Source organism: Bombyx mori, chromosome 26, assembly GCF_030269925.1.
Source record: "Bombyx mori chromosome 26, ASM3026992v2".
NCBI lineage: Eukaryota > Metazoa > Arthropoda > Insecta > Lepidoptera > Bombycidae > Bombyx > Bombyx mori.
Window position 1 is genome coordinate 1572553 of NC_085132.1, and position 13495 is coordinate 1586047.

A 13495-nucleotide genomic window follows, 5' to 3' on the forward strand; every position below is an offset into this window, starting at 1 on the left:
ATTACTGATTATATTACAATACAATAATAAGTATTGTCTAATCATTAGGACGTACCTGACCTACTTCGTAAATAACGGCTCACATATTATGTGAGGCCGGAAGTGTTCCTCAATAACAGTATCTAAATTATGACTTTAGTAAGATCTGTAAGGAACTATTCGACTAGCCAAGGTTCGACTTTAATTTGTATTCTCATAGTCCTTGGCTCTTTCTATTGCTATAAAGAATGACATTAGTATATCCGAGAATCGGTTCAATCGGAATATATATTTGTTGCAGAATGGACCGATGTCTTCATTACTTTTTGACACTGTGTGCGTATGGTGGGTAATCGTGCAAAGAGCATGCGCAGCACGGAACGATTACAGTTCCGAGACGTCTTCACTCTTCCTAAGTCAGGCTACGAATGTATCTCGATTCCACTTTACTGGTGGTAGGACCTCTTGTGAGTCCGCGCGGGCAGGTACCACCACTCTACCTATTTCTGCCGTGAAGCACTTGAGACCTTTGAACTTATATCTCTAGATGGGTGGCGCATTTACGTCGTAGTTGTCTATGGGCTCCAGTTACCACTTAACACCAGGTGGGCTCGTCCACCCATCTAAGCAACAAAAACAAAAACAAAAAATATTAGTATATATTATTCTAATTAAACGTAATTATTCTAAAGTTCTGGCTTCTCTTTTAGGTCTCAGATGACATCGGCTACGTGGTCTACTCAGCGCTGGGTAGCTTCTACATACCGTCCTGCATTATGGTGTTTGTCTACATCAGGATATACTACGCAGCGAAGGCCAGAGCGAGACGGGGCATCAGGAAAAATCCTCGACCAAGACCTGTAAGTATTCCTATTCGCGATCAGGAATTTAGATGACTCTCTAATATTGCTCTCTTATCTTAGTACCTTCAAAGACTGAATGGATAATAGTTTATCCCTAACTTCTTTTGTATCGCGCTCCTAATAATAATATGTTCAATCACAAACATTTCTGGTATGAATTTCACGAGGGTATTATGGGATGGCAGTTTATATAATTTAATGGGACAATAAAGAGGGAGGGACACGTAGAATAAAGATTCTTGTTGCAAAACAATAATTGCATTTATTAAGTGGATGCACAATTTCCACCACATGCAGTACATAGTCGTCAGCCGAATTCAACTTTCAAAAAAGCTCCGCGATGGTTATGTGTCACGAACCTAAGCTTTTGAAGCTTCTACAAACAAAAAGCAAACTTGTAGTGGTTTATCGTTCCCACCAATCTAGCGTTAAGCAGATACCAAAGCTCCTAGAAAATATAGTAGAAATAGCTCCACCCATTTCGGGGTGTGAATTTAAGACCTTGACCGTAGAACTGAGGGTAGATCAATTTTGTTCTTGATTTTTTTTAAGAGATTTTATGACCTGGTGACTAAGACCTTTAAGTCATGTCTTATTTAATTTTAATTCTCGATTTCATGAAAAATGATAATATGGAGTGAAATGAAGTGAAGATGATTAATTTGAGACAATAATCAACTGGGATGAAATTAAATGAAATGAGATGAGATGACATGGGATGAAATTTTAATATAATCTCAGTAAAGTTGTGGTCATTTACTAACATTTTTTCAGTGGACTTTTTGAAGGATCCCGAGAAGTTACGTCCAGCGGCTTTGTTTCATTTTCCCACATTTGTGCACTTTCACAGATATTAAAGTTATTAAACCACCGTTATTACACATTTAAATCTGAAGAAACACTAAATAGATAAAATAAAACAAATCACACAACTTCACTCCTCGCGTTCCCGCCAAAAAGTCCATTTTGTTCTTGATAATGCTACCAAAAGCGAATTTCGCCGAGTCAGGCCGTACAAACTCCGACAATACAAAAATAAATAATAGTTTAATATTAATTTAATAAATATTTAATTTAATAAAAACAAAAAAAATACGCTTGTTTAGAAAATTCCACAAAAAAATTGAAAATATATCTTAATAAATTTGAATTAAAAATAGTGTAAGAAAAAATGATTCTATGGTAAAAAAAAGCGTGGGGTGCATGGTATCAATAGTTATAAATATTTAATAAACAGATATGAGTAGGATTATTTTGATAATATCCATAATATCAACTTTTTTTTTTATTTTATTTTTTCTTTTTTTTGTTGAATTTCAATTTTTTTTAAATATTGAATTGTCATCGGTCCTTAATAAGTATGCCAAATTTCGAGTTAATCTGACGTTTTGAAGGGGGTCAAAATCATGTTCAAAGATTCCGTACTAACATACATACGTCTGAAGCTATTATAAGCGTATTAAAAAGCTGAAATACGGACTTCTTTGCTCCAGAATGATCAGCAGACGAGTTTCAGTAGCGCTCCGAAGGGGACGCGGCCAATGCCCACGACGCATCCCATGCCACAGTGCCATCTAAGCACGAACAATAACGGGTAAGAAAATATTCCCTGCCATGATTGTTTTTTTTTTATTGCTTAGATGGGTGGACGAGCTCACAGCCCACCTGATGTTAAGTGGTTACTGGAGCCCATAGACATCCACAACGTAAATGCGCCACCCACCTTGAGATACAAGTTCTAAAGGTCTCAAGTATAGTATAGACGGCTGTCCCACCCTTCAAACCGAAACGCATTACTGCTTCACGGCAGAAATAAGCAGGGTGGTGGTACCCACCCGCGCGGACTCACAAGAAGTCCTACCACCAGTGAACGGTCAAAAATTATTTTATCCTTGTCACCGTACACAATTGAAAATGAGTTGAATATTTTTACTTGTAGATTAGAGACGTTTATAAAAATGTCAAGAGCATCCCCCATGTTAATAGTAGATTAAGTTTTTATTTTTTTATTGCTTAGATGGATGCACGAGCTCACAGCCCACCTGGTGTTAAGTGGTTACTGGAGCCCATAGACATCTACGATGTGAATGCGCCACCCACCTTGAGATATAAGTTTTAAGGTCCCCCACCTGCCCCACCCTTCAAACCGAAACGCATTGCTGCCTCACGGCAGAAATAGGCAGAGTAGTGGTACCTATCCGTGCGGACTCATAAGACGTTCTACCACTAGTAATTACGCAAATTATAATTTTGCGGGTTCGATTTTTATTACACGATGTTATTCCTTCACCGTGGAAGTCAATCGTGAACATTTGTTGAGTAGTGTAATTTACGTACATAATATATGATATATATATTATACTTTATGTAAAAGTCTTTACTGGTGGTAGGACCTATTTTGAGTCCGCACGGGTAGGTATCACCAGTCTGCCTATCTCTGCCGTGAAGCAATAATGCGTTTCGGTTTGAAGGGTGGGGCAGCCGTTGTAACTGTACTTGAGATCTTAGAACTCATATCTCACGGTGGATGGCGCATTTACATTGTAGATGTCTATGGGCTCCAGTAACCACTTAACACTCGATGGGCTGTGAGCTCGTACACCCGTTTTTTTAAATTTATTGCTTAGATGTTTATTGTGAGCATAATTATTTCGTTACATTATAAATTAGATTAGTTTTCGTTATCGTGTTATTTTGTCCTATATTTTTAAGGAACATTGTGTACAAACTCAGCACATTTGTCTTGTTTAGTCATGCGCACATGGCTTATGCTGCAAGCCAGATTTTTTGCTTCTTGTTATTTATTGTGTATCTTTTTAGCTTGTAATGTGTATTGTGTGCCTAATTTTTCCTTTATATATACAAGATGATGACCAAGCTTTGCTCGTTTTTTTTTTTTTTTGATACGCCATCTTCTTGTGTCTTTAAAGCGGTTAGTTGCCCTCAATTAATAAAAATAGTATTATTATTCGCCAATAGATGTCGGGAAGAGTTGATTATTGAAAACACGAATAAAACAACATTTTCTGAAAATAAGTCGTAGCCAGATCGATTTATCGCCCCCGAAATCTCCTGTATACTAAATTTTATGAAAATCGTTGGAGCCGTTTCCGAGATTCAGATTATATACATATATATTAATATACAAGAATTGCTCATTTAAAGGTATAAGATAAGATAAGATAAGATAAGATAAGATATTTCTTCTGTACGTGTGTTTGACACTGAACTTCTCGTAAACGGCTGGACCGATTTGAATGATTTTTTTTGTATGCATTTGGGTGGCGCCCTGGTTGGTTTAAATTCACAAATCAGCCCGGCAGATGGCGCTGCAGTCGGTATCTAGGCTATTTATCTTTCCTAGAAATAATTTATATGGCAAAACAACGTTTGCCGGGTCAGCTAGTAAATAAATAAAATAAAAAAACTCTAGTTAGAATCTAGATACCACTTTCCAAACAGCGTTTCGACTATATAAACTAGCACCGAGCTTTTTGGTTGTTGAAATTAGACCCAAGCTTTGAATGTTACAAGCACTTCAGTCCCCAAGGCGCTGGTATAGAACTCTCTAAGCTTTCAAACTTTGGCTTTAGAGGTAGATAAGTACTTTTAATATTATATAATAACTAGTTTAACGCTTCTAGTTTAAATTTGAACCTTGGGTTTTTTTTATATTATATCCCATCGTATACTGGTGGTAAGACCTCTTGTGAGTCCACGGGTAGGTACCACCGCCACGCCTATTTCTGCCGTAAAGCAGTAATGCGTTTCGGTTTAAAGAGTGGGGCATCCGTTGTAAGTATACTTGAGACCTTACAACTTATATCTCAAGGTGTGTGGCGCATTTACGTTGTAGATGTCTATGGGCTCCAGTAACCACTTAACACCAGGTGGGCTGTGAGCTCGTCCACCCATCTAACCAAAAAAAAACCCAGAATTTTTATGGTAATAACAACATCAACAGCGGTGTGGCTCAATATTTAAACATTGTCACATTGATAGTCCGTTTTCTTTTTACAATGTAAATGAGTAATAAAACAATAATAAAAAAACAACCCATCTACTATAGAAAGATTATTATGGCACATAGAAATCACTATGTGAAATACATGAGAAAAAACCCAATAGCTATCCTCACTTTGTTTTTTCATTCCAAATCCCACATTCCACTGCCTGTACATTGTGTGTATTTATGATGTCAGTTCAATAATATGGCAGCTGAGCAATTTTTGGTACTCTCATTGTTAAACAATGTTTTCTCAGCATTTTTAATCTAACATTTCTTATAAATATGCAATTACTATAACTTTGATTTTCTCTAAAATAACCTACAAGACTAGACCTCATCAATCTCCTCTCGTTTTTCCTTCCAGAGAGAGTCAGATCTCGACCATCGAAGCGCCCCAAGTGCAAATACCTACGGTCACGTGCGAGCTGGCTTCTGATATATCGACGAGTGAAGCAGGAGATCCAGCTCCACCTCCTCCTGACGAGAGAAAGGACACCTTGAAGGTGAGAACCAAAAAAATCGTCCATCAACATTCCTTGGATCCATTGCGCTCATTACAGCGAAAGAGAACACTTTAGCCTATCCTCTGTCGTACTTAAAAACAAGTGAAGAGCCCTTCAATGGTACTGCCCACTGAGTTTCTCGCTGGATCGTCTCAGTGGGTCGCGTTTCCGATCCGATGGTAGATTCTGCGAAGCACTGCTCTTGCTAGGGTCAGTGTTAGCATCACTCCGGCTTGGCTCAATCTGTGAGCTCACCTACTAGCTAAAGTTACGCTGAAATAGCCTCTCAAGACTATCAGCTTAGGTAGGAAAAAAAAAAACCTCAACCTCAGTAGGGCTGGCTGCGATTTCGACAACTATGATTTGAAAATGTATCGATTGAAAATTAGCACCTTGAAGTTGAAAGTTTAATGACGTCATTATCATATTCTCCAGGTAGTAACATCAGCTCAAGTAACAAAAAATCCACTCGCGTCCTGCCCACATAGGAGTTCGACGCTATCAGTGAACGGAGAACTGGCTCTGCAGCAGGCGCGGTGTAGAGCGCCCAGTGTCGCCATCGACGCTGACATGGTCTCTGAGATGGAGCCCTCATCGTCAGACTCAGGGGTTGTCAGTCGCTGCGGAGGCGTCAAACCATTAAAGCTTCGTATCTTCAAAAAGACAGACAGAAGACAAGAAAAATCTCAACCTCACAAATCAGAATTAGAGCCAGCATTACCCAAGCCGCACAAACCTCGTGACCCAGAAAGAGAAAAGAAAAGACTGGCCAGAAAAAAAGAGAAACGAGCCACTCTGATCTTAGGTTTAATTATGGGCAGTTTCATAGCTTGTTGGCTGCCATTTTTCTTCCTCTACATCTTAAAAGCCGCTTGTAGAATCTGCGTGATACCATCAAGTGCTTTCGCCATAGCGTTCTGGTTGGGGTACATGAACTCTGTACTAAATCCGGTCATCTACACGATCTTCAACAAGGATTTTAGGCGCGCGTTTCGGAGGATACTGTTCAAGTGATGTTTGGCCTACCTGTGTTGCTACAGATGTGTCGCCAACAGGATAATGTTGGCCCAGCAGCGAGCAACACCGGGCCTTTACAACGTGCGTTGATGGTTTAATTAATTTCAGGACTATAAAAGTGATTTTAGGGGTGTCTGACCCTGGCCGGACCATTTCTGTTTTCAACTAGCATTTATTTTTACATGCCGCATTATAATTATGTATATAACACGTGACGGAACCCGAGTAGGCCCGTCTATCGAAAGATATTTTAACATTTTTCTCTGCTACAAAACTAAAATTCACAGAGCAATGGATTTGTCAATGTTGGACAAACACACATCCATTGCTCCGTGAAAGATCGAAATTATGAATTAAGTTCACTAATATTGGGTACTAGCTACTAGGTACTAGTTGTACCAGGTATTACTACTGGGTACTAGTACTAGGCACATCTAGCATGTGCAGTTTTAGATCCTCTATTTATTTTACAACTACTTCAATTATAAATTTGTTTTTTTGTAGATGGTCTTAGTTAATATGATTCGATTTCCAAAGAAGTTGATTCCTTGAAACGCAGACAATCCTAATCGATTTAATTATTTTTTTAATGTATGTTTAGACTTTTTTTTAAATGTGGAATGTATTGAATGGTCAGCGTAAAAGCAATAAATAAACCTTTTTACTGATAGTTTCGATTATTAGGCCTGTTTAGTGTTTTATGATATTTTGTACATAGTAGTAAGGTTAATTTCTTTGCGAGTTCCACAGGGTCAATTTTCGACTACATTTTCTTACACACAAAGATAATTTGGAAAGATCGAAACAAAATAATTGTTTTGGAGGAGGAAAGAATAACAAAAGAGAGAGAAAACATTTGTTTTATCTATGCTAAAGACAAAATTTTTTTTTTTTTCGCAATTTTATTAACCATATATTATAAATATTAAAATTAAGGATATCTGTACAGCCTTCCCTGTAAAGAAACCCAGCGTCATACAACTACAGCGTCCACAATAATCTGAATTATTTTTAATGATATTAGCTATTTTATTATTATTAGATATTAGCTTTTTTTGTTTTTCTTTCTTCGAGAAATAGCGAATTCATTCCGCGTTTTGCTTTGACTTATCCTGATGTAGGATGTAGTGTGTACTCATTTGTGGTAACAACTCTATCTGTTACACTATTCTGTTTGCATGGCTCACAATAGAAATCTTCCTTGAAGTGACGACAATAACTGTACAAAATTTCAACCGAATCGGGGGTAGAAGACGAAGGAACACCAAGAACATTAACTATAATAAATTAAATAGGCTTAAATGACGCCTAGTTAGTTCCTGTCGGGTAAATATGAAATTATACTTGAAGATTGAATACCTGTGAAGCTACATAGAAAAAAGATTACAGAAATTTAATAAATAAATTTTGAAATTCGTAACTTCTATCTTTAAAAAAAATAGTTGTGGTGCAGAATTACAATGATTTTTCTTGTTCAATTTTTTCATACACAATTGTAATTACGCGCTCATTTCTTAAACTTTTAGCGAATAATGTTAGTAGATAAATAGTTGGATATTTTTTGTGTGCTTTCTCATTGCGAGCATTCGTAAGCAAACAGAACTCGACGAACGAGCAGTCGAGCTTTGTAAGCTGTGACGTTAGCTTTTGGAACGAAGTTCCTTATGGGACGATGCGGAGGGGTACCCAAACCGGGAAAAAACGTCCGTAACGTAAGATTTTTATTAGTAATGCACACAGTGTAGGACTTAATTTTGTAATAACGTACAAAAAATAACATATGCGCGTTCGTTTGCGCAATACACTAACTCTTAAGCAAACAACCGTGAATGAAGTGTACCACAATAAGTTCGCACGTTACCGAATGAACGTGGGTTGTTGCGAAACCTTATAGTTTTATTTTCTTTATACCTCGAATAGAACTTAAAATTAATATTTTTATAATAAGGAACTTCGTTTCTATTCGGTGTCCCACGACACCACATATCTTTTTATTATTAAATTCACTGTTTCATTTAGTATTTTTTGTGACTTTGCCCGCATTAGCTTATTTCTTATACGAATACTGAATTCGCAGGAGTATAAGCAAGAACCAAGTTCTCCATCGTTCATTTCAAATTTGCTAACGAATGCTCGCTGTAAGAACACACGAATAAGACGATCATTGGGAATGAATATAATGAATAGAAGCACAGTATTGATGTACGTACAACTGACTCGGTGATCAAGTAGTTAGCGCCTCTGACAGTTTGCGCCCAGGGTCGTGGATTCGATTCCTAAATACAAATATTACATAGAAATATAATACTGTACCTACGGGGCGGTGGTACCTACCCGTGCGGACTCACAAGAGGTCCTACCACGAATAAAAAAATAGATGAATAACTCAATATCACAATATCACGCCAACCGATTTCGATGATTATTGTTTTTAGTGTATATTAATTTGTTTTGGAATATCTTTTTTTTTCTATTTGAAGTCGGTTTTTGTTAAAACATGTCTCTTTACAATTATTTACATAACCTATAACACGAAACGTCAGAAATTATTCGTATCGTACCGTATCGATACGATATCGATATCATATCGATACGATATCGATCGTATCATATCTGTCATTATATTCATTCCAATTGATTAATATAAATAAAGAATTACTGCAAACACTAATGGATTTGAAAAAGTAATAATTCTCAATATAGTATCTCGTACTATATAATGTAAATTAATTATTGAAATACTAGCTTGTATTAATTTAAAGTATATTTTTAAATGCGCAATGTGATTGTGTTTTTGAGGGAACAACACACATTTCATTCCTCAAATGTAAATACAGTTTTTAAATATTGTTACTCTTTTTTATTTGTTGGTCGTCCAAAAGCATAATCACAAAATATAATATATCCTAAATAAAATTATACGCTTAAAACGTACAAACATAGGTAAGGTTACTTAGAAAAAATATTAATATTATTTGCCTGATTTTAATAAATCTATGAAATGTTCGTTAAATATTTCAGAGATTTGAAAAACAAGAAAAAAAAACAAAAAACACAAATAAATTCATAGCACACGTCTTGCTTGATAAAAAACAAAACCATTTTCTGTTTATCCTCATTAAAACGTAAATTTGGCAAACCAAAGTTATTACGCTGATAATACGTATGAGAAATCCTACTCTATTAAACTTTGAAGTCTAGATTCAAATCTACATCGCTGATTTTTCGTCACGCCAAATTGACCGTGCGCCCATTTGCCGGTCTAAGAAAGCTACTAAAATCAATGAATTGCTACTGTCATTATTACTAAATTATTTATGGCAGCACTGCTCAACATTTTGGTTCAAGACTCCTAAATATGAATTCGGAGAAGACATTCGTGAATTGTGCAACTTGATGCACGTGAATGAAGTGAAACTTCTTCTTCGACGTGTAGTATTGTGGTTTTCTTCATTTTTTATCCTTAAAGTAGATTGCTCTTGCAATAGGTAATGCTGTGTATAAGAGATGCGACATCTTCAACATTTATATTATTTAGATTTTAAATTATAGATAAAAATATATGTATTTTTTTAAATACTTCATTAAAATATTGGAGCTACTCGTTGCTAACGCTCACGCTGGCCTGTAACAGGTATACTACGCGCATACGTTCAAGTACCACGTATTCACTCTCGCTCTGTCTCTTTCTATCCATGATGGCGTTAAACGTGTAACGCAGCCTTGTTGGAAGTCGCATTAGAAGTTTCACTTCAACAATTTATATTTGCCTGCTGAATTCAAACGCCGGCACAGTCTCATCGCTCGATACGAATGCACCGAACGTCTTATCGTTTAGGCTATGACAACTTCTAATATAGCTCCTAATATGATTTGAATTGAGATATCAAATTTTGTAGTACATATTTTCAGTGGTTTACTTTATCGTTTTTTTTGAGGTTTTTTTCATCGAAGAACAAGCTCACGACAATCCAACTTTTGTAAAGTCGTTATCAGAGTCCATAACATGAACGCATTCAGATTTGTTTGTAGAAGTCCCAATTTTATAGCTATTTGATTAGTGCGAGCTTTTTAAAGTTCTCGATAGCGTTAACTCAAATTTGTATGAAGTTGGAACGTTTGCCTACGTTTGCCGCTAGGGGCGCTGTTCCAACTACATACAAATTTGAGTTAACTTTTACGCTATCGAGAACGTTAAATAACTCTCACTAAGCACACTGCTCGTTCGATCCGAAACGCGTCACTGCGTTGCGGCAGAATCAGAAAGGATGTTAGTATCTGTGTAGGCGTAAAATACATCCTATGCTAGCAATGGAAATTTTGCGTCTTTTTTTTGCAATTAATATACGACATTCTTCTGGGTTGTATGTAAACAAAATAATTATTGATTTCTCGTAAAAAAAAATACTTCCTAATTGTTAATTATGACTGTGCCTCTGTGCCTATTCAAAACGATCACTAATCAATAATAAAACGCAGTTTATTTTTAAGAATTAATTTAAAAAAAAAATTGTAAATAAATTTTTCGATTGATTCAATCAAATAAATCTTTTTTTTTTGTTTTTGTTTTATTAAGTGAGCGCTGGCCGCTATCGCTAAATTATTTTTTACGTAAATAGTGTACTTAGGTTAATAAATAAATAAAATGGTAATTCACTATGAATTGACCGAAACAAAATGAACACCAATTATTTCTTGTAAATTTCTCTAAGTCTTATGAATAATTTTTAGCCGCGTTATTTAAAAAAAAAAAAAAAATTATTGTATACGTCATCAGTAATTTTAGCTGTAAAAGTTCCTTTCTTAATTGTAAATGTAAATACGATAATATATTTAGAAAATATAGTATCACGTAGTTCTGATTTTTAATATACTATACGTAGATATAATATATGATAAATATGTATAATATATTTCGAATTTGATTTCTTTTACATTCCACGATACTGTTCGTTAAAAAAACGCTTAACAAATATATAACAGCTAAATAATGCTTACAATAAGATTAATTATATTATTTATCTTAGCATATTTTGATAATTAATCGATTTTTTTTGTTATATATATGTACTTCAATTGTAAACCTACGACTGATAATATTATATTAATATCTAAATCAATACTTTTTCACTGAAATTTTTTAATATTCTTTTCTATTTAATAAACATTATGTATTTCAATAATATTACGTATACATTTAATACAATAAACAACGACTTAATTCTAAATAATTAGGTATTTCGGATGTACTAAAAAAAATATAATATATAATTAAAACGTAAATATTTTAATCTTATTAACAGTCGAATAAGTAGGTAATTTTTCTAAAAGTAAAATTGATAAAATCGTAACACCATTGCCATGATGTTTTTTATTAATGTTAGAAATTTTAAGGTAATGAAAGAAAGCAATAGCTTAGTAATATTTTTTTCTTCTAATTCTCTATATAGTCTTCCAATGTTGTGTGTGTGTGTGTGTGTGTGAGTGTGTGATCAACAAAAATGCGACCAAGTACTTTATTTTTAGACGGAAAAAAAAAACGCGGAGATGCTTTTTTTGTTATAGAACTTGAACGAGAAAGCACCGAGCCCTGAAGCTTTTCGTGAAAGCTCTATAATATTTATCATTGTTGCCACCACTTTTTTCCGGTATTGCCAGTGAAAAATGTCGTGGCAACGATATACTATTAGTCGTATGTGTGAAATATAAATTAGGAAATTGACTTTTGAGTCGACGATCAAAAAAAAAATGGTAAATGAAAATAAGGTTTTGCTTTTTTTTTCGCTTTAAGCTCTAAAATCAATTGGAGTCGTAGACATATCTGTATTTATGAGGAAGAGCATAGATCACAACATCAATTGTAGGCCTATATTGGTATTACTATTCGCCATAAATCAGTTTTAAGTCATCGAGATTATGGTCGAAGTCAATCAACGCTGTCTACCAACTCTTAGTAAATTTAGCATTTATTTAAGAAACATTTTCAATTTAATGACAAGAAAAACGACCAAAGAAACATATTTGTTTTACCAAAGCATCACCAAGCGCGTAGAAATCGTGACTTAAGCTTGTTATTGTGAACGTAAACATTGAATTAAGATAACAATTGATCCCGAAATGAAGTGATAAGTTAATAAAGTGAAGAAATAAGTGATAATTAAGACCGAACGCACACGCGTCATGTCTGTCAGACAAGTTTTTTCTTTTCTCACTAACACGAGCGTTAGAAAATAATGATTTCTCAAATCTCAATAGCACAATATACGCAGTGCCTTTTGGCGCGACGCTATTAAAAAATAAAACACAAATACGACTCAAAAGTAGACAAATAGATTATTATATGAACCGTGTATCTGTTTAAAGAGATAATAGTTAAATTATTAAGAAGTCTTTAATTGTTATTAATTAAAATTCTCAATACAGGTTTATTGTAAATATTTTCAAATAATAATATTAAAAAAACTCACTTATCCAAATGCCACGTTAAAAAAATATTATATATTTAGAAAGTTTATTAAATAATCAAATAATATTCAATCGTATTATTATAAGCTAAAATATTATTTAAAGTTGGATTTAAAAAAAAAAAGAGATTGTTCATAATAAATATAAAATTGTTCTGTAAATTTTAAAGTACTTACATATTTAGTTTGTAATCAATAATATAATATAAATATGTAAATCTTCTTTATTTAATTCTAAATTAAAAATACTCTAAATAAAAACGCGTTATGTTTGTAATGTTCTTTATTATATTATCTTCTAAGAGAATATGAATAATTCATTAATGACTCGAAATATAAAATTTGAGGAATATACGAAGTACCAAATATACAAATTTTAATCTTTACTCCATATTTGTTTTATTAATTTACAACATTAACCCGTAAACAATTCGATTAAGACTTCGACTATTTGCCAGTTACTACCAATTTTTTTTTATTGCTTAGATGGGTGGACGAGCTCACAGCCCACCTGGTGTTAAGTGGTTACTGGAGCCCATAGACATCTACATCGTAAATGCGTCTCCCACCTTGAGATAAGTTCTAAAGTCTCAGTATAGTTACAACGGCTGTCCTAACCTTCAAACCGAAACGCATTACTGCTTCACGGCAGAAATAGGC

At 34.5% G+C, this 13495-nt stretch overlaps 1 protein-coding gene across 1 annotated transcript in view; it reads left to right on the forward strand.

The window, feature by feature from the left end:
- The window catches only part of LOC101746821 (alpha-2C adrenergic receptor), a 364399-nt gene extending 355179 nt beyond the window's left edge, over positions 1 to 9220 (forward strand). Inside the window, exons 3-6 of the mRNA XM_038020675.2 lie at positions 690 to 839; positions 2336 to 2436; positions 5216 to 5354; positions 5790 to 9220. Of these exons, the coding sequence (XP_037876603.1) occupies positions 690 to 839; positions 2336 to 2436; positions 5216 to 5354; positions 5790 to 6368 (969 nt within the window). The 3' untranslated portion in view covers positions 6369 to 9220. The remainder of the gene's footprint in view (positions 1 to 689; positions 840 to 2335; positions 2437 to 5215; positions 5355 to 5789) is intronic.
- Positions 9221 to 13495: the final 4275 nt, after the last annotated feature.